Source organism: Balaenoptera ricei, chromosome 8, assembly GCF_028023285.1.
Source record: "Balaenoptera ricei isolate mBalRic1 chromosome 8, mBalRic1.hap2, whole genome shotgun sequence".
NCBI classification, from domain to species: domain Eukaryota; kingdom Metazoa; phylum Chordata; class Mammalia; order Artiodactyla; family Balaenopteridae; genus Balaenoptera; species Balaenoptera ricei.
Window position 1 is genome coordinate 89,795,115 of NC_082646.1, and position 23,041 is coordinate 89,818,155.

A 23,041-nucleotide genomic window follows, 5' to 3' on the forward strand; every position below is an offset into this window, starting at 1 on the left:
AATCTGGGTTCGAGTCCTGCCCCTCATCAGTTATGTGGCCTTAAGCAATTGACTTAACACTCTGAGCCTCAATTTCCTCATCTTTAAAATAGAGGAATAATACCTACGTGCAGGGTTGTGTAAGGACTAGCTGTGATCGTGTGCGGAACGACTGACAGGGAGCAAGCATCCTCAGTAATCATCGAGATCACTGTAATTATTAGACCTGGGACCTCTCCCTTCCCCATTCAGCCCAAACTCTGTTCCTGCTGCACTTGAGAAATGCTTCCAGCTGCCTTTGGAAGATTTTCATTCCATTTCTGGGCAAAACGTTAGCCAATAAGATCTCATTTAATTTGGGGGGAGGGCACACCAAAGTGCTGGCACCCACGTGCTTACTGGCACAACTGTTGCCAGGCAGATAAGGCAGCATAGGATGTTCCGGGAAGCTTGGCTATTGCAGAAGCTGGTGGAAGCGAGTGGGGAAACACGCTCCAGGTCCTGTCTTTACTTGCACAATGACAGGCAGTCTCCTGGGCTGCTTGTCTCAGCAGGATCTGCCTCTTCCTGCCTTTGGTGCTGGCGGTTGGCAGTGAGGCTGGAGGAGGAGATGGTATTTTCCTCCCTCTTGGGTAGAAGTATTTCTTTACAGTACTGTTCCCTGGTCTCAGAGTATAGAAAGACCCTTAGGGGCAATTTAATGCAGTAGCTTTCTTCTCATTCTGGAAATTTTGAAGTTTCCCAAAGCCCACTTCCTCCCCAGAAGCCCAGGCTTAGAATTTCCTGGTTGTGGAGGTGTGGAGGGGACTAGCTTTTGAGTACATGAAGTGCCCACCCATCAATCATTGGGGTGTTCAATCCTCTTATCTCCCAAAATACCTTTAGTTGCCTTTAACTGCTCAGTTCTTTTCACCTCTAAGGAAAGGAACATCTGGCCTCTCCCAGCCACACCTCAGAAGTGGCTAAAACTTTTGCACCTTTTAATAGGAGTGTTTGCCTTTGTGTCAGGCTCTCATTTTGCTTTGAATTTCAGAGGAGCGTGGTTGCAGACTGTTGTTTGGGCTGAAACAGGAGATTATCAAAACGCAGATGATTGTTCGTGGTGTAAATACATTATAAATTAGAACCGAGGGGTCCCCCTGGTATCTGGGAGAACTGTGGCTGGTCATCCAGGGTTTTATCTTCCCGTGGGAGAAGGAAAATTAAGCACCTATTATGAACCAAATGCAACGCTGGTGTTTCCCTTGAGTTTATTATCTAACTCCCCTAAACCTCTCTTTGCGGTATGCAGCAAATATCAAATACCCACTGAATAAATAAATGACTGAATTTCCTTAGAGTCGTTTTACAGGCTGAGAAACTGAGGCTCGTAAATAGAAGTAACTTGTCCAAGAAGGCTCCGCTCTCATGTGGTGGGGCTGGAAGTCAATCCTCTCCCTCTCACATCACACCAGCGTTCCATTCAGCTTTATGGGGCCCATCCTGTCCTTCCGTCTCCAGAACTGGAGGCCTTGAAAATTCAAGGCATCTCCTTTTCCTGAGAATCTGGATTTTTCTGGCTCCTTGAAAAGGAAGGACCTTGAAACAATTTAGTACTACCGAGAGTTACCTTCGGGAAAACAGGTGAAGGGAACTTCCCTCTTTGCTCTTCCCATTGGCAGTGGGACCTCCGAGACCACCAAAGATCAGGGAGCCAATTGGGGGTGGGCGTCTCGACTTCCAGCTGTGCAGGTGGGAGCTGCTGAGAAGCACCTCACTTGAAGATTGTCTCACAACTAAAGAACGGTTTGAATTGGCCCGTGATGCTGAAATTCACCTCAGGGAGTGCTGGGGCTGTTTGTGGTAATTCAGGAGTAGTCTCTCTAAGGAGATCAGCCATCCTGCTGTGCTTCCCTTAATTGAAACCATTCTCTCCCTCCAGCTTGGATGGGGCAGGTTGTAGTCTCTGTGTGCTGGAAGGCAGTTAGTTGTTGTAATTGGAGAGAAGGGTGCTGATAACACTCTTGTCTATTGTTTCTTTTTGCTGGCCACCCCAGCCTGCTCGACGCATCCGTCACACCACCACTGCCTTGATTCCAGAGGGATATGCCGCAACCCTGCAGGCAAGAGGGAGCCACTCGGGTTCCTGGAGTGTTTAGAGAACACGTTTAAAAGAAACATAGACTTCTAGAGGCAGAGCGTTAGGTTGGCCAGGGACCTAGAGACCACCAAAGCCAACTTCTTCCTGCTCTGATAAAGAAACTGAAGCCGTACTGATAAGTTCTGACAGCTTATCAGTACGAAGTCCAACTCTAGATCCCAGGTCACTGGACTCTAATGCGTTTCCCACAAAACTAAAGAGACATCTATTGGGCACCATACTATGTATCAGACATCGTGGATATAAGGATGAACAAGGCATAATCCCAGTGGAAACCATTTTGATTATGTGGGTTAGTATCACTTGAGGCAGACTTCTTCCTAGAATAATGTTTTATAGATAGTGTCTGTCTGTCTATCCATCTGTCTATCCATCCACCCGTTCATCTATCTCTTTCTTTCTTCCTTCCTTCCTCTCTTTCTTTCTTTTTTTCTTCCTTCCTTCCTTCCTATCTACCTACCTATCTATCATCTATCTACCTATCTATCTATCACATGTATTATATAGAGTAAGAGCTCATGTATCTGTATAATTAGGCTTCTGTCTCCTAACTGGAGGTCTTGAGTGGCTATTACCAGTGATACAGTGAATGGCTGACCAGTTAATCAAGAATTGTCAGAGTGGGAGGCTCTTTATATTTAAGTAGCCTTGCATACACTTAATCTTTGAGATGATTGCCTAATATTGATCAAGTCCCAGCCACTTTGCTAAGCGTCAGGTACTTTGCTATGTGTTTCAGGTGCATTTCCCCATTGATACCTTAAAAGCACCCCATGAGGTAGGCATTGCCTTCACTTTACTAATGAAGAAACGGAGGCGGAAAGGTTAAGAAAACATGGTGTGCCCAACATTCCACAAGAGCCCAAGCTGGGGCTTGGACCCAAGTCTTTCTGATATGAAAGACTATGACCTTGGCTGCTGTGCCATCTTACAATAGCATAGGGGTAATTGCTCTGTCACCTTAGTAACTATAAACTAAGGGAGGCTGAAGGTGCCGGGAGATCCTTGTAAGCCTTCAGAGGGCTGGTGAGTGGACACGTCACAGTTGCACTCTGACGGGCTGCTCTGTCACGCTGTTTGATTGGCCTCCTTGAAGTTCAGGCCAAGACCCAGAAGGGGCAGACAGAGCCATCTTCCATCAACTCTGTACCCAGCTTATGACTCAAATGGAACTCTTATCCCCCAAGCCGGGTCATTCAGTTGCCATAGCCTTTGCCTTCCAAGTCTCCCTTGTTTACCCTACTAAGTCCACATTCTAAGGACATCTCATTATGGACCCTGGAAGGCAATGAATTCCAAATCTGATTTAATCTGTGTGTGTGTGTGCGTGTGTGTGTGTGTGTAGGTATTTCCTTTTCCCATGTATCTGATCTCACCAAGAGCCCCATAATAAATAGGGAAAATATGCCCATAAGTTCATAGAAGAGTGTGCCTCAGACCACACAGACTGCCCGAAAAGGCAGCCTGTTCCCCTTTTATTTTTGTGTAGCGCTATCGCTCCCGAAATTGCCTTATTTATATGCTAATCGTTTCCCTGTATATCGTCTGTTTCCCCACACTAGAGCGTAAGCTCTTTCAGGGCAGGGACCTCGTATGTCTCCTCAGCACCCAGGTTCATATCTGGTACATACACTCACATCTTCTAGAGGGTGCTCTGAATGGACGCCTTGCGCCATGCCCTAAGAAGACCAATTTGGGAGGCACAGATTTCATAGGAGGAGGCCCTGCTGTGCCTATCCTGCTGCTTCTAGAATGCCTCTCAAGTGTCTGGGCTGAAAGTAGCTTAGGCCTTCACCCAGGTGTGGTCTCTTGCCATGTTCGATGGCTATTTAGTTGAAGGAAAATCAAGATCTTATTTTCTTTGACAACTTCACAGAAGGATCATTTGTAACTTCCTCCGTTCCCAAGCCTCCTGGCTTTTTGCGTGAGCCATGTTCCTTAAAAGCAGGAAGTTATGCTTGGCCCACTCTGGCTACACATGAAATGGTAAAGGTTTTGGTCCAAACCCTGTGGCTTGAGTCAGATTTAAAAGCTTGTCAGAAATGAGTTTTCTGGAGCCTGGCATTTGCAACTGGCATCTGTGGTTACAGATGAGATTTCAGAGATTGAAAGCTCAGGAAGAGGTGTGAATTACAAGCTCTTAGCTCACAGGGCAATTGGAACTGTACTGATCCTGGAAATCTTTTGGCCCAGATTTTTAAAAAATATCCCCTCAATCCAGCCTCTCCCTCTATAGGGTTTCTGCTTTGAAACATTTGTATTACTCTTAAAAGCATCTGGAGAATAAATAAGGGTAGGGTTCTTGGACTGGGAAGGGGCCTGTTACTCACATGAGCGCTCACACCCCTCTTCACTTTAGCATCTGATGGAGAGAGAGAGAGAGAGAGAGAGAGAGTCTATGAGAAAAGAGAGTGATTGAGTCATTAAAATACGACCTGATGATTTCCGAGCCCTCCTAATTCGGAATCAGTGAAAATCTAGAACTCTCCTCGGTCACTTACAATACTTGTTGTTGTAAACAAATGCTTTTGCAGCTACATCACTTCACTGCTGATGCACTTGAAGAGGAAAGGGGTGACCTAAAGGCATGGTTCGTGTTCTATCTCAATCCACGTGAAGGTCAGGATTGGTAGTAGGTAAATTGTAAGTACAGGGCTACTGGCAACCAGGTACCAAGGCTTATGAATGACTTTCTTCTCTTATAAACTGCAGCAAACTCATGGCTATTCCTAGAAGACTTACTTTGCATGCTCACTCACTTGCATTTGGGTAAGATTTTTTGAGTGACAGGGAAAGAGGCCACTAGGGATGGCAAGGTACCTGGTGCCCATTGGAGTGTGACTGACATGGTCCCTCCTGTGAATTTGAAGTGGTGCCATGGGGGAAAAAGGGTAAAAACCATCAATCTAAGGGGTGTCTGAACTAGGTACCATCCGTTATGGAAAGAGCAGAGGTAGCGAGTTACTATCGAAGCCAGGCGGAAATCCAAGCCATTCCTCAACCTTTTCCTCTGACTGTGATCCTGAGACAGTCACCCCTGCCTAGGGCACAGGGCTCTTAAGTCCCAGTGCAGGACTCATTTCTCTATGAAAATGTCCCCATCTCCTTGGGTCTGTTAGTTACCCCTTGGAGGAGACAGCAGTCACCATCCACCAACTCTATCGGCATGACACTAGCAAATACAAATCCGGTAGATGCTCAGACTATCTGGCAAGAGGCATTATCCTGCAATTCACCTGGGATCTCCTGAAATTAAGTGATGAGAGAGGCATTCGTGTGGCATTTAAGAGAGAGGGGCCAGGCTGCCTGACCCCCTCATGGTGCAAAGTTGGACAAGTTCCTTTCTTTTTTTTTTTTTGACATTATAATAAGAGTCTTTATTCCAAGTACTAAAATTCAGAAATAAGGAAAACAAGTAAAATGCCAACAATTACATATTTATGACATAGTGAAAATAACTTATAAAGGCAACTTACATTTAATTATATAAATAAATGAATAGGAAAAGAACAAGTTTCTTAACCTCTCTAAACTGCAGTTTTCTTATCTGTAATAAAGTCTGATGTCAATAATAGTCCTTATCTCATACATTTATTGTGGGGATTAAATGAGATAATCAGGGTGAAGCACTTAGCACACAGTAGGTGTTCCATTCATGGTAATATTTCTGGGGAACCCAGCCACAGGCTCAGCAGTAGGACCTGTCCCAACCACACCCCACAGGGTCCTTTCATTTCTAGCCCCCAGTGTGAGAATCTGTGTGCCCCAAGCAGAGGGAGGTGGCTTTCGTAAACATCTGGGCTAACTCACGTCGGAGACCAGATATCATCCCAGCGTTTGACTCATGGCCCTGCCACTTTCACAGCAAATGTTGACTCAGTTGTGCTCGGAACCTCACTTGTTTCATCTGCAAAATGGGATTGATGATTTGACCTCTCAAAGCTGCTCTGGGGATCACATGGTACGACACCTGTTACCACACCTAGACTAATGTCTGACACAATAGCAGCTCCGTAAATTCCAGAATCTTGTCTTTATCACTTGAAAGGATGCTAGAAGAGATAGGGAAGAGAAAATCAAATCCGAGTTGGAGATACGCTGGACTGTGTGGTGATGCTGGGCTCTGTGGGAGTTGGTGGTGGCCTTTTGCTCCCCACCATCTGGATGGCTCTACCTTGAAGGACAACAGCCTCACCTCAGTTTCTGGATCTACAAATCCTCTTGAGTCCACAGCTCTCCAGCCCCCATCCCTGTAGGTTAGGATTGGAAAAGCAGACTTTGCTATCTCCTCTCCACAGGGTGAGCCAGGGACAACCTTTAAGGGGAACTTTACATTGCAGGGTATTTTTATTCTTGAGACTGACAGGAAAAAAAAAAAAAAGCATGCTAAGCCTGTATCGCTTGCAAAGCATTTTTATACAATGCATTTCATTTGGGCTGCAGCCTTTGAGCTGCAGAGCCCTGAACTAATTACTTAGCGCTCTGACCCTCTGCTTCCACAGCTGTCACATGGGGCAACTAAACGTCTTAGGATGCTTTGGAGCCCCTGGCACATCGCAAGCCTTGCCAAGGGGTGGTTATCATTGTTATGATTGGCCCCTACTGCAGTGGTTTCCAGAGTGTTCCACGCAGCCTCCTAAAGCATTGTGGAGGGTGTCAGGACCATTGGTGGGGTGGGGTGGAGGCTGGGCAAGAATGAGCAGCTAGAGGATCGAGGCTCTGGGATCTGCCCCTCCACCCTCACTCCTACTCCCACGGGGGCAGCTCTGCTTTCCCCTATCCTAAATATTGTGGTTCTGCCTAAGACATCATTGGGAGGGGGAGGGGAAGAAAAGTATGCTCTTCTGTCTGAGTGCTGCCACTTTTCCCCTTTGCTTGCTGACACGCAAGATGGAAAGGGCAGCACCACGGGTAATGGGGAAACTCAGAAGACCTTGAAAATCTGAGTTGAGGTCTGGGTTTTATTCAAACTCTGTAAGACTTTGGAGTCTCTGAATCTCTTGCTCCTTTGTTTCTTCATCTGTAAAATGGGGCCATAGTACCTACCTGATGGGCCTCATGGGGCTGCTTTTGGATGTGGAAATGCTTCATAATTGGAGATGGAAATTTCCCGCATGGCACTATTACTGACGCTTGCTTGTACTTTGATCCACCTGTTCTGCTGGGGTCGGAGCCCATATATGTCTTAATGAATACTAGATTTTTGGGAAGCTTTCTGAGATGTTCATACTGTCCCGGGTGTGCATATAACTCCTCCCCACTTTACCCCACTAGCTTCAAGCATTTCCTAACTTCTTGCTTCATCCTGGGAGGCAGGAAGCCTAGGTGTGAACCAGAGATCTAGAGTGACTTATTCAACGTCACACAGCTTATAATGAACAGGAGTTAGGCTAGAACCGTTTGTCCTTCTCCCAGATGGGGACCCATGGCTCAACAGCGTGTCAGTGACTCACTAACCACCCCGAAATGCAGCTATTACTTGTGAATGACAGTCTCATCCCACCTCAGCTCTCATAACATACTTCCCTCAGATTAAAATCAGCCAGTTCCTCAAAGATCCGGCTACAGACCTGAGCCACAGCTGTACCTGAACTAGGTGTTATAACTAGAATTAGCTCCCCCCAAAAAAATCTAACTATGAAACAAAGTAGGACCTCTTTTTTTTCCTACTTGCAACAGGAAAAACCCCATGTGGGCCCCTGAGATGCTTTTTCATTTCATTTACCACATCCTGGGTTTGTGCTAGCCAGTCTGCTAAACAGATATGGTCCAAAAAAGAAGAAAACAAGGTCTCAGGCCCAAAGCCAAACATTTCCCGGTCACCATGGCAACACGCAGGGGTACACACTGTGGTTTCTCTCCCTCAGCTGTCTTCCCGGAGACTCGCTCACCAAAGACCAATGGCCTCACAGAGTTGGGTACTGAGGTGACAGTTCTGGGACACACTCTCCTTTGCCAGAAAGACTGTTGGAACCAGGATCGGGAATGGGGGCCTAACCAGACCTTCCCACCCTCTCCCCTCCCCCCGTTCCCATCACCCCACCAGGAGGCAGGGGTGGGGGTCTTTCTTCAGACTCTGTACAAACAGTCCAAGAGCTTCATTGGATTGGTTCTTTGGAAGCCTAGACTGAAGGGCCAGGGTAGTGGCTGAGAGAACCCTTGGACTCTTCTCTGACAGAGTGGATGCGATGGGCCCTTGTTGGCTGCCATGACAGGCTCCTTGGACAAAAAGGCTGAGAAGTCAGGGGATACAGCCAGCACCAAGAAGTTGGGGTGCATTTCCCTTCTAAGTGCCAAGGGATGAATAGCTCAGTTGAAAACAACCCAGGACACATTCTGGAGGAAACTCTCTCGGGATGATGGTGTATGACTATTTTCTCTGCTCATTAAACCCTCACCCGCCTCCAGGGCAATTCGGGGAGAGACTGAGTCCTTCAAGATTTATGGTCTGCCTGGGGCAGCCAGAGGCGATTCGGCCACTGAGCGTGATTTTGGCCTCGTTCAGAATGGGATGCTGAACAATAGACCCTTTCACCAGGCGCTCATCACGTGGGCATCAGGGGACGGGGGCGAGAGATGTGGGGCAGCAGGAAGGCTGCCAGCCTTCTGGACAGCAGGCGGGCCTGGGTGGCGGCAGGGGCTGTAATAGCTAGGAAGACTCCCAGATGGAAACTTCTGGGCTTTGAAGACATCAAACAATCACAATGAAGAAGAGAAGGGCTTCTTCATGTCCCATTAAGACAGTGGACTGTGGCTTTATTGGAACGGCTTGCTCAGGCCTCTTATAAAAGCAGTTCAGGAGTCAGAAAACTGGACTGTTGGTCAGGAATCTAGCAACTGGGGACCCCGGAAGTCCTGCTTTTCTCACAACTGGCTGGGGGACCATGCTCAGTCATTGTGGATTTTTGTTTTCTCTTGCGTCTCAAGAGAATGTTTTTTATTTTTTAAAGAAGGGAGTGATTATTTTTTAAAGTATTTATTTATTTATTTTTGGCTGTGTTGGGTCTTCGTTTCTGTGCGAGGGCTTTCTCTAGTTGCGGCAAGCGGGGGCCACTCTTCATCGCGGTGCGCGGGCCTCTCACTATCGCGGCCTCTCTTGTTGCGGAGCACAGGCTCCAGACGCGCAGGCTCAGTAACTGTGGCTCACGGGCCTAGTTGCTCCGCGGCACGTGGGATCTTCCCAGACCAGGGCTCGAACCCGTGTCCCCTGCATTGGCAGGCAGATTCTCAACCACTGCGCCACCAGGGAAGCCCTCAAGAGAATTTTTGACGCTGGCTATTGTTCCTCCTCGCTTTAAACACAGATGATCCAATTAGCAATAATGCTTTAAAAAACAATTGGCCTTATCTATCTCTCCCTAGTTCTGAGGAGGATCAGTTCGGTTAGATTTGTGATGCTGCATAATCTTTTTCAGACATGAGCTCAGCAAATCAGAGGACAGAAAGAGAATCCTGGCTGCTTCATGATAAACACTATAAAGATGAAAAATGTGGAGAGCTCGCCGGTGCTTTTGGCCACCTCTGCCCAGGAGGCTTGCATGTGACTGACTCCAGGAGCTCGATGGAGTCGGATGCAATGAGCCTGGAGGGCCATGCTCCAGCTAGAAAGGCCTGGTCTGTTGAGGTTTGAGGGCTGGGCAACAGACATCTCAAAATGGCACAAGGACAGCCTGTGGTCTGGCATCCCAGCCCTGGGCCGACCTCTCTTCATTCTGTTCTGCCTGGCCTTGGCCAGAGCCCTCAGGCTGTAAAGGACAGAAGAGGCCTGAGGCTGCAGCTGGGGTTGGGGGGGTCTCTGACCCCCAGGGGGATCTCGGGAAGAGCACAGGTAGAATGAGAGAGAGGAAACCAGACCTCTGTTGGGGAAAGTCAGTGAACACAGAGACCTCGGAATCCTTGCCTTGGGGAGAGGGTGGAAGTTCCATTAGTGCAGGTTTTCCCATCTAAGTTTTCCCAAGCTCTTGAGCAAAGGGCCCTGCCCTGTTAAGCCTTTGGTCCAGAATCAAGAGACCTGTGATCTTAAAATAATATTTGAGCTTATTAATATTTAATAATATTTAATAAGCTCAAATTCCTCTCTGCAGAGATCTCTTTTAATGCTCACCTCTCTGCACTTTAAAAACCACGTGGAGAAGAGGGTTTCCTGTAGTTTAGCATCTGTCCCACCCACAAGGTGCCACTTAACACTGCAGTACGATCAGCTGGTCTGCGCAGTCTGAAACCAGGTCCACTAGCCCCTAGCTCAGGTCATTCATGTCTTCTCAAAGAATCAGTTACCTCCTGCATCAAATGGGGATAACAAAAGTGCCTACCACATACCACTGTTGTGAGAATTAAATGAATTTTTAGGTGTAAAATGTTGGAAACCTCATATGGGCCTGATTAGGTGCTAGGTGAATGTTTGCAGTTGTCCTCACGGCCGTGGGAATTGCACATGTCATTGGGTCTCAGGAACTGGCCTTACCCCCATCTTCAAGAAAACCAACTTCCCCAGACACATAGCTACTCTGGGACCAAATCAGAAAAAAATCTAATTCTTCCTCATCCTTCCTGAGGAGATGACAAAAGGAACCAGGCACATCTAGGTGGTGCCTGTTGGAAAATACATTCATTCATTTTGGACCGTCTGGAGAAGTCTGGTTCGGAGAATTGAGAGTCTCTGGGCACAGCGTGATGGTAGATCATCTCCTGTGGTCTTCACATGGGACACACTGTGTCTGTCATTCCTGTCGCAGGAGATCCGTCCTCAGAAGAGACCCCATGACAGGATGTGAAAAGGCTGTGCTCGTCTCTGAGATGACAGCGGCAAAGTCCAGGCAGACAACGCCAGTTGCAAAGCTGAAAGTTGGTCTCTGAAACATTTGCTTTCAGGGAAAACATCAGAGGTTCTCAGAAGCAAATGCTTCGGTTTAAAAACATTTAAACATTTGAAGTGTCCACTAGGGAATTCTCAACCAGGCCCAGCTGGTGATTCTTTTAGACGTGACGTGGGGGGTGGACCCGAGGCGTGTTCTGTTTGCATCCTACACGTCTGCTTGTCCTGTGTGTGGGGGAGAACATTCATTCGTTCACTCATTTGTTCCGCATGTGCCTACTCTGTGTGGTGCTGCACAGGGTCCTGGGGACACATGCTGAAGGAGAGACGCGGTCCCTGCTGTCATGAAGCCCACAAGGAAGTTCCAAAATTCCAGAATCCTGGAATTTCTAATTACTGAAGAGACCTTAAAGATAATAATTTCTTGTAATTCTTTACCTGTTTCTGTCACAGACATCTTTGAGGAGCTAATGGAAACTGAGGGATGCTGTCTCCAGCCAAACACCGACACACACACGCATGCGCACAAGCATGTAGACACGTATATACGTACACACACAGTCTTGCGTATAATTTCCCAGGTTTATAGACCCCTGAAGACCAACTTGTGGATTCCAGGTTGAACACGTCTTGTCACTCAGCTCCATTGCTAGTCGGCTGTGTAATATCCCCACCCTCACTCACCTCTGAGGAAAATTTGGACACGTGCACATAATGGTGAGTTGGGTAAAGATTACACAGTGCTGTACTCTCAGCAGACGCTGTGCTTTTCTATGACTCTCGAAGTGACTGGAGCGAACCAAGAAGCTATTCGTCTCAGGCCCAGGGCGATTTTACTAGAAAGATCTGTTTTCCTTGATGTGAGGCTTAGTGAAAAATATAGGTAAAATGAATGGTGTTATGGGTCAGCTTTGGTTTATCCAAATAAGAACGAATTTACCCAGAACCCCACATAATTAGCAGCATAGCACAGAAGTTAGAACCCTGACTCTCCCACTTGGGTGACTTTATATACACTGTTTAACCTCTTTGTGCCTCAGTTTCCTTGTCTCTAAAGTGGGTTTGGCAATAGTGCCCACTCCATGGCACCTTTGTGAGAATTAATTTAGCTGAAGTAGATCAGCCACCCAATAAGTATGCAATACTCATTGGCTCTGATTAAGTGCCAAACACCGTATCAAGTGTTTGACATATCTTGTCTCATTTCACAGTCCCACAAACACTGATGTTATTGTCATCCCATCAAGGAGAAGGCTGAGTGTCAGAGAGGGTAAGAAACTAACTAGCTGTGTAACCTGGAGGGAGTGGTTACACAGTGAGTGAGTGTTAGGATTTGAACCCAGTTTGGGGTGGATCTCTTCTAAGTTGAACTACCAGCCTTCCCGTGAGTTGGTGCCAGAGAGTTGGTTAAACAGTTCTCTTGCAGAGCTCCTTTTTTGTGGTCTTCCTGACAGGTTACTGATAGACCTCTTCCCATGTGGGCAATGAGATCCTTGGGTGCTGGGCCGATGACCCCTCTGTCCTCCTGGCAACCCCATCATAACGAACACCCTCCAGAAAGGCTCCACCCTGAATCTGAAAGTGGCCTCCAAACGTTAATGTTGCCCGTTGGGTCTCTTGGAGGGAGGAACTTGGACTCTTTCCTTTATTACATGATACAGGAGATTTATTGGAGACCAGAGGGCTTAACGGAAAACATTCTTGATTCACGTCCAGTTGGACAGGCTTGTTTGAGAGATGCAATCGGCCATTTAATATTAGGCTCTTGAGTCACGGCAGCTCCCAGATCACAGGGATCTCTGTTTCTCAGGAGAGATGCACAGATATCTCCAGAGTCCAGCCTCTCTACAGGCGTTTGCAGCGTGGCCAGTGCCATTGCCATGGACACGGGTGCCTGTCCAGTGGTCTGTGGTCCGTGGCTACTCACGCCTCGGCCTTAACCTAACCTTACTTGAACCTTGGGGATATTCTCAGCTATACATGGGGGAGGTTGAGAGGGCAAAACAAGTTATGTAAATCGGGGTGAGGAGTAGTGTGCCCTGGTGGTTAAGCCTGTGGACTCTCGGTGCCCAGACTGGCTGGGTTTGAATCCTGGCTCCATCATTACGAGCTCTGTGAACCTGGGCACGTTTCTTCCCCACTCTGTGCCTCAGTTTCTGTATCGGGAAAGGTGGGGATAATAATACTACCTACTTCATAGGGTTGTTTTACGGATAAAATGAGTTAATACTTGTCAAATGCTTGGAAGAGTGCCTGGCATATACATAATAAGTGCACAATATGTGTTAGCTGCTATTATTGCTGTTAGTATTTTCAATACCCTTTGGGGTAATAATTTCTGTTTGCATAAGTGTTAAGAAAGCCTGTTGGAAAGTCTTCATAAATTATCAGGGCTTAACGGATACACAGCCCTGAAGGCTTGGTCCTTTTTAAGACACGAGGGACCCAGAGGGGAGGAACTGTGAATACTGTTGACCTGAAGTGAAGGTTTTGGCGCCGTCTTTGGAATTCCCAGATGGTTGAATGCCATCAAGATTAGGAGCTGGACCTTTTCTATGTGTGAGATTAAGATAAATGTAAGCCGTGGAATTCTCACGTTGCATAGAATTTCTTCATTCATTCAGCAGCCCTTTTCTGATACCTACTACACACGCTGTGTAAGCCTCACATTTCTAGGAAGGCTGAAGCTTGATTTTATCAGTCCCTTCCTGTCTTGGCTGACCTCAAGCACACACATCACACATTCACTACTCACATGCACACCTAGAAACACACTTACACATTCCTGTGTGTATCGTCTATCAAGTGATGTTGGCTGCCACCCGTGGAACTCAAGGGATTTTATTCAAAAGTCTCAGTGTGAATCGGTTCCTTTTGCATTTGCATATTCTGTGTGCCAGGTGGCAAACTCTAATTTATTTTAATAAGACGGAAACTGCCATTCAGCTCCAAACCACCGTCCATGCCTCAGACTTTATTTTTAACCTAGGAGTGACAGCAGCCACCTGGCCACACGCTGATGGGCGGTCTGCCTCTCCTGGCATCTGCTGAAGTGTCCTCTGTCTCCCTCACCTCCAAGAAACTGATTGGGAGGCTTTGCTTCTCTTTTGTAAGCTACACACAGAGGGCCTCCGGAAGGACGGTCACCCAGCGTGACAGTTTCCTTTGGCAAAGATTGGCCAACCGAGGCCAAAGCTGAAAATGTCAGTAAAAACAAACAGCATTTCAAAAGGGCCTTGTACATTTCCCCCCTCTGTGCTCCCCTGGCCTCATCAGCCAAGTATTGTGTGAGTGGCTTCCAAAGGACACCACTCCAAAAAGGAATTAGTCTCCCCAAAACACGTTTTCTCCATTTCACCTAGTTCTAATGTTTTTTAAAAGCACCTCCACGCTAATGATACAAAGAAAAGAGAATCACTTGATATTGGCTTACGTCTTTGCAAAGCTCTATTTTTTATTTCTTCTTTTACTATTTTCAGAGTCGAGAAAGGTTGTAGAGAAGTTTAACAGTTTTCTTATCGTCTCGATTTGCATTCGTCAGACTCTGTTTTCTAGTGATTGGAAGCTGCTTCCTGCTCAGAGAGGAGAAAGCAGTTTTTGGCAGCACAATTCCATTAACACTGACCCTATCTTTGTCATTATGTAACAGTTGTTTAGGTGTATCTCTCCCCTCCAGAGTGAAGACTTGCTCTAATGATATGAAAGGATTCTTGGACACATAGCAAAGTGGATTGGAGCATGGGTTTTGGCGTTAAACAGACCTGAGGTGGAATTCCAGCTCTGCCACTTAACGGCTGGGTGACTTTGCAAAGTCGTTTCATTTTTCTGAGCTTCAGTTTCTTCACCTATAAATAATACATACATACATACAAGTCACCTCTCAGGGTCTTTGAAAGGTGATGCCTCACAGAACCCCAAAGTTGCTGGGTAACCAGGGACGCTGCAGTTGCAGGCTTCTCCGCCCTGGCTATCAGCTCAGAAATGTAAAGCAAAGCAACTGGGATTCAGGAAGGCAACTACAGGCTCTGGACAGCAATTCTCACTTCCTTGGGCAGCTCACTTTTCTGAGCCTCAGGTTTCTCATTGATAAATAAGCAGAATCTTCCTGATGACCTCTGGACCCACACACGTGAGAGAGAGAGTCTGAGTTAAAGCCAATTCTGTCTGAACTGAGACTGACAGAGTGGTGTCTGGCATTGGCAGAGTCAATGCCTGACTGTCTTTGAGGCTCAAGGACGTGCTCCTGCTTCACCAGGACAGCTTCAAGGACATAACCTTTCTGTGTTAGCGTTTACTCAAGCGCAAACTGGGCATCATACAGAAGAATATTGAGTTTTCAGTTAAGGGCTTTGAAGTCTTTTGAGATTGTTACAGAGGACCAGGGAACACCAGGTGATTTTTTTTTTTTTTCAGCTCCTTATTGAGATTTCAGATTCGTGTCTGCAAACTCACAGAAGTCCTAGGACTAAATCATTTTTAAACTGGTTGGTAGCAGTTAGGTTTCATTTTGGATGCATTAACTCTTGAGAGTAAAGAACAGGTCTTGGATCTATCTGTCAATATGTTCAAAGTGTGTTTTTGAAGAAATTCCAATGAGTCGTTCATTTATTCAACAAATATTCATGGAGCATCTGCTCTCTGTCAGCCGCTGATGAGAGTGTTAGAGAAACAGCTATAAACAGGCTAAAGGCCCTTGCTTTCTTGGCGTTTCCATCAAAAGAAAGGGCAGACAGAAAAAACCAAATGCACAAATAAATAGACAAGTTGCTGTGAAGACACAAAAGCATAGTAAGTTGAGGGAGACGCTGAGGGTTGGATAAGAGTGTTCAGGGAGGGACCCTCAGTTGAGATGATTTCAAGTTGAAAAACAAAATGTGATGATCAGAGGACAGTACATTCTAGACAGAAATGGCCATCAACAGAGTAATGGATACAAAGATGTGGTCTATATATACAATGGAATACTACTCAGCCATAGAAAAGAACTAAATTTTGCCATTTGCAGCAACATGGATGGACTTAGAGGGCATTATGCTAAGTGAAATAAGTCAGAGAAAGACAAATACTGTATGCTATCACTTATATGTGGAACCTAAAAGATAAAACAAACTAGTGAATATAACAAAAAAGCAGACTCACAGATGTAGAGAACAAACTAGTGGTTAACAGTTGGGAGGGGCCGGGGGACAATATAGGGGTAGGGGAGTAGGAGGTACAAACCACTGGGTGTAAGATAAGCTACAGGGATGTATTGTACAACACAGGGAATATAGCCAATATTTTGTAATAACTGTGAATGGAGTGTAACCTTTAAAAATTGTATAAAAAAATTTTTAAAAAACCTAAACATGTAAAATGCACTCATATCAGTAAGTTAGGTCCGATATTGTTTTGTATCCCATCTATCCCATCTTGTTCTATCTGATATTGTTTTGTATCCCATCTATCCCATCTTGTTCTAACTCCCCCTTAGAACTGACTTCCACACATATACCCTATCAATATATTTTTTGCAAAATCTTAAAAAAAAAAAAAAAAGAAATGGTAAAGTCAGACCTAAATGTTCTAAGGTGGGAAAGGGCTCAGAATGTCCAAAGGAACTGAAGGAAAGCTTTGTGCCTGGAACAGAGTGAGCTACTTAAAGGATAGGAGCCAGGTCATGTGGGTCTTATCAGCCATGATAAGGAAATTTATTCTGGGTGTGACTAGAAGTCACTAGAGGTTATCAGCTGGGAAGCCATACCACGTGATTGTGGGAAAATACTCATTAAGTGGAAAAAAAGATTCCTACACCTAAAACTGTATATTTAGTACCATTTAAACTACGCAAGTACATACATAACACACACTTTCAGAAAACAAACTGAAACAAGATATAGCAAACTGTTTAAAATGTTTGCAGTAGTTTTCTTAGAGGTGGACTTGCTTTTCCTTCATTACTTCCCTGAATTTTGTAAGTTTTCCCCAAGTTTGTGCTACTTTCCTAATCAGAAATAAATCACATGCTTTGTAAAAACTTTGTTGTGGAGCAGTCGGCGGAGAGAATGTAAAAGTGATGCTACTTTCTGCCTCTTATCTCAGATTTGAGAGTGAAGTAGTGATGCTTTGAAATGCTACAGTGAATGTTGAAGGCTCTGGCCAGTAGGGAAGATTATTTGGCTTTTTAATGAGGCTGCTCTAAAACAGACTTCTTATCCTTTCCAAATTATTGATGCAGAAGAATCTAACCTTTTCTTTTCATCCCATAGATCTAAATATAACCTGCCGATACGCAGGTATATTCCACGTGGAGAAGAATGGTCGCTACAGCATCTCGAAGACTGAGGCTGCTGACCTCTGCAAGGCCTTCAATTGTACGCTGCCCACCATGGCCCAGATGGAGGCAGCCCTGCGTGTAGGGTTTGAGACCTGCAGGTAAGGGACCAGCCCCCACCTGCTGCAGGAAAGTAGGCTGCCCGGGTCCAGGGGGTGGGGCTCAGACCCAGGAAGGCTCCTCTGTGACAGCTGAATGGCTGCTTGCCTGAGGAGTTGGCACCACCCATTAATCTGACCAAGTCCATCTGGAACCAGTATGACCACTGAAATTGAGGGCCGGCTGAAGACACCTTTGTGAATCACAGAAGGAGGGGTTGCCTAGAGGAGGCCCTTAAGGGTCCTGTGTTGGAAGCCACTTGCCTGAGGTGCTTCCACAACATGCTCTCCAGGCTTTGAAGAAGCGTGCAATATCATTGTCAGAACCACAAGAGAAAGGGAACCAAATAACAGTGTTTAAAATAAATGTGTGCCTGTTGGAGCCTTCACCCTGCAGACTTGGCTAAAGCAGGTTTTTCAAACAACTCTCTCTCTTTTGATTTTGTTTCTCTTCTCTGTTGCTCTGATTTGAGCGAAAAGGGCATGAAAATTATTGAGATGTATTGTTACAAGTGATGGGAAAGCGATGAGAGGGACCAACAGAGGCCTCCTGAGAGGCCGCCTACCAGACATCACAGTGCTCAGGGAGCTGTCCTCAGGCCCAGGATATCTGCTCCCAGGATATTCACAGCAGGCATGGCCCTTATTTTTCTGAATTTCTCGTGGCCCTGTGGAAAGTGGTGCACATTAAGAGCGAGCAGTGGTGACCACCGTGGTGAAGCGTTTCAGTTTGGTTTGTTTTCTTTAGAAGAGCTCTGGGGAATGTGGACGACTGCTCTCTGAAGTTTCCACCCCAGCCTGCAACTACCTCTCTGCACTTTTGCAATGTGATAGCGTTAGGTAACATGGTGGTTCCCTTTTCTCTTCAACGCGCAAACACAGGCTGCTTTTTAAAAAGTCAAGCTGCAGAACTCTTTATGGAAACCATTAGATGTAAGTTAAATCCATCTATCCCCTGTGCTTGGTTACAGAGTAGGGCACCCATAGTGTTGGTGGGAACTGAGATACTTCTGCTGATGAGGAAAAAGACCATCTTCACAATTGCACTAATACGGTAGCCACCAGCCACAGACGGCTGTTCACACTTAATTATAATTAAATAAAATCAAAACTTTAGCTCTCATTGGCACGAGCTACATTTCAAGTGCTCGATTAGCCACAGATGACTAGTGGCTACTTCATCGGACAACGTAGATTATAGAACATTTCTGTTTTGCAGAAAGTTCTAGTGAGCAGCGCTGCTCTAAAACAAAGAGCAGATGTGTGCAGGCGTCTGTGTGTGTTCAGAGCAGGGTCTTGGGAGAATATAAAAGGAGCAGATAGCTCTGGTAGCTTCTGAACCTGAGCTGTAGGCTGCAGTGAAGGAAAGCTAATTAGCAGGTCCACTTATTCGATTCCTAAGGCTCATTGTTTAAATATGGCCCTGACTAGGCCAGTGGCCTGAGAAAGTGGATTTAGTAAGCTGAATTTTGATTGTGAAATGCAGACAAGGCGAACTTGCTAAATACAGAAAAGTTCTCATATGCTGAAAACAGGGGAAGTTCTTACTGTACCCACTGGCCAATCATCCAGCCCTTAGATGCTGGGGGACCCCAGCCCACCTGCCCATATCCCTCTCTTAATTCTCAGACTGCACCAGTTATGTGACCCCACTTTGCAGAGGAAGCAACTGAGGCTTAGTTGCAGCCAGCCCTGGGCCACATCACTTTCATGGGGAGGAGTTCAGATTCCAGACCAGCTTCTGGGCCCAGGGCAAGATTTAATGACCCCGCTCTCCCTAAGGACTGAGAGCAAAAGGCAGATGAAAGTCTGGTGCACGGATGGATTTGCTGAGTATTTCTTTCCTCCCTGGGAACAACAACCTACTCATGAAGTATACACATATCTAAATTTTAATATCTCCAACTTATAGACAGGACGACACATAAAACCAGCGGTCGACACGATGTGGTAAAAACTCAGGAATAATTTAAATGCTAGAATGTCGGTGTGATACAGCCTAGCAGAATGTGATGGGAATGGGGTGGGGAGGAGGCTCACCAAGGAGTGTTATTATTTTAAAAAAACAAAGAAAAACTGTGCCAAAGACAGCTATCGTTCTACCCATAGCTGGTTTTAAGTGTTGCAAAACTTATTTCCATACTTTCACTCAGGTAGCTATGAATCAGATACCTGCCACAGGACAGATGCGAGAGTCTCACAGGGGACGAAGAACCTTAGCATCTCCTTTCTTCTGTCTGCCCCACCCTGATTAGTAGCAATTCTCAGATACATGGAAACTTACTAACATTTAATTGCGGCCACTCCCCCCCACCAAGCTCAGGAGTCTTTGGAGAAACCAGTCTGGCCATTCAGATGAGGAATTAGTCATGTCAGCTTTTGCAACTTAGACATAATGAGTTCGATGTGCTTAGAAATTTCACACTCACAACCATTCCCATAGGTCTTGCAGGGTGATGCAGTACGTACTGTCACCCCCGGCAGGAAAGATTAAAAGGATTTGGGCTGTGCATTTTAGCCAGCACTGCATTTTCAAAAACCTGTTGGTTTTAGCTTCTCCCTCTCTGCTCTTCCCTTGCCTCTGCCCCTTCCCTTGTAAATGGTGTTTTCTCAGCCCACATCTCATTTTCTGAGGCGTTTTACATTGGAGAGAAATCGTGCGGAAGTATTCAGCCACCGCGATGCTGATCGAAGAGGCTGGGTGCTGTATGTTGTATCTGAAAGAGCCTCCGGCTCCAAACCGCTCCCAGAATCACCATGGTGGGGCAAAGGGGCTTAAGCACTTCTCTGCTGCTTCTGGAAAACTCCTGAGCTAATGAGGCATTGCTATCTACTTAACCACTCTGACTCCCATTTTAATGACGAACCACTCTGACTCCCATTTTAATGACGGTCAATTTACTTCCACTGGCAATGGAATTATGCCTGAGATGCTCATGGGACAAGATGCGTTGTATCTGGCGTATAAACAAGGCTTTGTGTTTAGAACAATGAGATCTGGCATGAGGGAATCACAGGAAAAGGTGAGGCCAGGGAAGAAGAGGAGGGGATGGGAAATGAGGCAGGTTTGCCATTAGTGGACTGAAATGAAGAGCCACCTAGTTCCGTCTGATGCGAGCCAGTCATTTTCTGTATTTTCAGGCAAATAGGAAGGTAATGGCGGGCCAGAGTGGGTCTCACATCGTCAATGGGTCATTCTGCCTGTGACTTGGGCTTCCCTCTGCTTGTTCAAACTGGCCTGACTGCTGACCATAGATTTTATTTGAAACTAATTTTTTTTTTCTTTCATGAATCGATTTTTTAAAACACTTTTTATAGAGCTCCAAAAAAATCACTTTGTCTTCATCAGCCTTGTTGGTCCCCTTTCACTGTCCCTCTGCTGTTATTTTTGGCTTTCCCATAACTCAGTTGTCGAAAACTGTAGCACCCCTGGGGTGAACTGAAGGAAGTATTGCACTGCATGAAATGTTATTCGATGGGATATTATGAAATCCCTGCTTATAGCCTCGCGGGTGGATGACCTCTTGTTTTTCTTTTGCAGGTACGGGTTCATAGATGGGCACGTGGTGATCCCCCGGATCCACCCCAATTCCATCTGTGCTGCAAACAACACGGGAGTGTACATCCTTACATCCAATACCTCCCAGTATGACACGTATTGCTTCAATGCTTCAGGTTGGTTCCAAGTGGATTGGCTTTGTGTTCTGGGTTGCTTTTGGCCTGCCAGCCTTCGGCAACATGGCTGACAAGCTTGGCTTAAGTGGGGATTCGTGTAGCCTCCATTCACATAACAGATGTTCACTGAATATCTCTCCAGTAGAAGAAGGATTCCTGTCTCCAGGGTGCTTACCTGCTAAGTTGGAAAGGCCAACAGTAAACAAATACATATTAAATAACTTACATGAAGTCAGAGAGTAACAAGTGTTACAAAAAAGAAAGCAGAGCAAGGGGCTACAGAGTGCTGGGGATGCTTTGTTTTCCTGAGAAGATAGTCAGGGAAAGTGCCTCCGAGGAGCTGGGTATAGGGAGAGCCCTGAGCGAAGTGAGGGAGGGAAGCCATGGCACGGTGGAGAGCAGTGCAAAGCCAGGCCTGTGGGAGCATCATGGCCTGTGCTGAGAGCAGCAGGGAGGCCATGGTGGATAAAACCCGGTGATCAGAGGGGAGAAAGCCGGGGAATGAAGTCAGAGAGGTAGGCAGGTGCCAGATCGCATAGGGCTTTGTAAGCTGTGGTAGAGAGTTTGGACTTTATTCTCAGTGTGATGGGAAGTTAGGGCAGAGTTTTGAATAAGGGAGTGACATGAATCGAATCTAATGGTAGCGTTGGGGCATAAGCCAAATGGCTTCGCTTAGCGGTGTTTGTTATATGTTGGGGCTGGAGAGAAGGCTGGGAGTTTATATGGTAGGCCTTTGACCTTCTTGAGTCCTTACCCAACAATTGAAAACCCAACAGCTAGAGAATAAGAAAGCCAAGTTAGGATATGCATGCTGGGCTGCTGGCGAGGCCCCCCTCCCTGTGTAAGGGACTTGCTTCTAACCACCAACCTGGAGACTCATGCTTACAAGTCTAACTCAGGCCCTAGCAACATCTTAAAATTCTGTGCACCATGGGTCTTCAGGGTCTTTTGAAGAGAGCCAAACCCAGCAATGTCAAATTTTTGAATGCCAACAATCAAATGTCTTACTTCTCAAATGGGGCCTTCTGTTCCCCCCTGAAGGTTTAAGATTGTGTGAAGGGGAAGATGAAGTCACAAGGCAAATGTGACACATCTTGTTGACATGTCAGTTTCCTTAAAGGTAGGAAGGGGATGTTAAATTAGCTGGAAAATGACTTAAGATATTACCTATATGAGACAGATATTATTACATGATGACTTAAGACATTGTTTTTATAAATCAAACACAGATATTACATATGGTAGTAGAATATAAAATCTACATGGATTTTTAAGCTTAAATAGGGGCATCAAAGAAATTGTGAGATTACATCAGTAGCTTTTGGCTTCCCCACCCATCCACTGTTGTGTGAGCAGCAGGGATGAGAGTGGGAATTCAGAAGGGAATTCTAGTGCTTAGGAGAAAGAGAAAATATCAGGGCTGGTTAGTTGAAATGGAGTGCATGAGGCCAGTAAATTATGTCAAATGTATACAGGTCACTGAACCGATGGAGGGGCACTTAAAACGAGGGAAACTACAGAGTGTTTACTCTTCCCTGTTATATAAGCAAAGAACACAAATGGAGTTTGACCCAAGGAGGAGAGTCCAACTGAGGCTAAACAATACGTGGTCGCTACCCAGTCCCCATACCCATACCAGAAAGTCTATTCTAATAACATGATGAGAAAAACCACATGCAGTTCAGTAGGAAAGAGACACAGAGCAACACGTGGTCTAACTAGGTTAGCTTAATGTCAGAGGTCAGAGGAAGGCTTTGGGGAGGCTTCGTGCTTTAGGTGAAGTGGTTGGTCACGTGGGAAGGGTAAATTCAAGGCCGCATACTCTCCAGCCTCTGGGCACTGCTTGTTGCTTCTCCCACTGAATCTTTTCGCGTGAACGTATGCAATAAATTATGTTGTAGTATATACACATTGTCTCGCCTGTTTTACAAGTTGGTATCCCTTGCTGGAAAGAACCTTCACTCAAAAAGGTAGAAGCTCCCAGTGTTTTATCACCTGGAGTTGAAGCCGTCTAGGCCAGT

At 46.0% G+C, this 23,041-nt stretch overlaps 1 protein-coding gene across 9 annotated transcripts in view; it reads left to right on the forward strand.

Moving 5' to 3' along the window:
* The window catches only part of CD44 (CD44 molecule (Indian blood group)), an 86,861-nt gene that overhangs the window by 18,471 nt on the left and 45,349 nt on the right, over positions 1-23,041 (forward strand). For all 9 annotated transcript variants that reach the window (XM_059931385.1, XM_059931376.1, XM_059931377.1 and 6 more), the window contains exons 2-3: positions 17,183-17,348; positions 20,887-21,020. In XM_059931385.1, the coding sequence (XP_059787368.1) occupies positions 17,183-17,348; positions 20,887-21,020 (300 nt within the window). The remainder of the gene's footprint in view (positions 1-17,182; positions 17,349-20,886; positions 21,021-23,041) is intronic.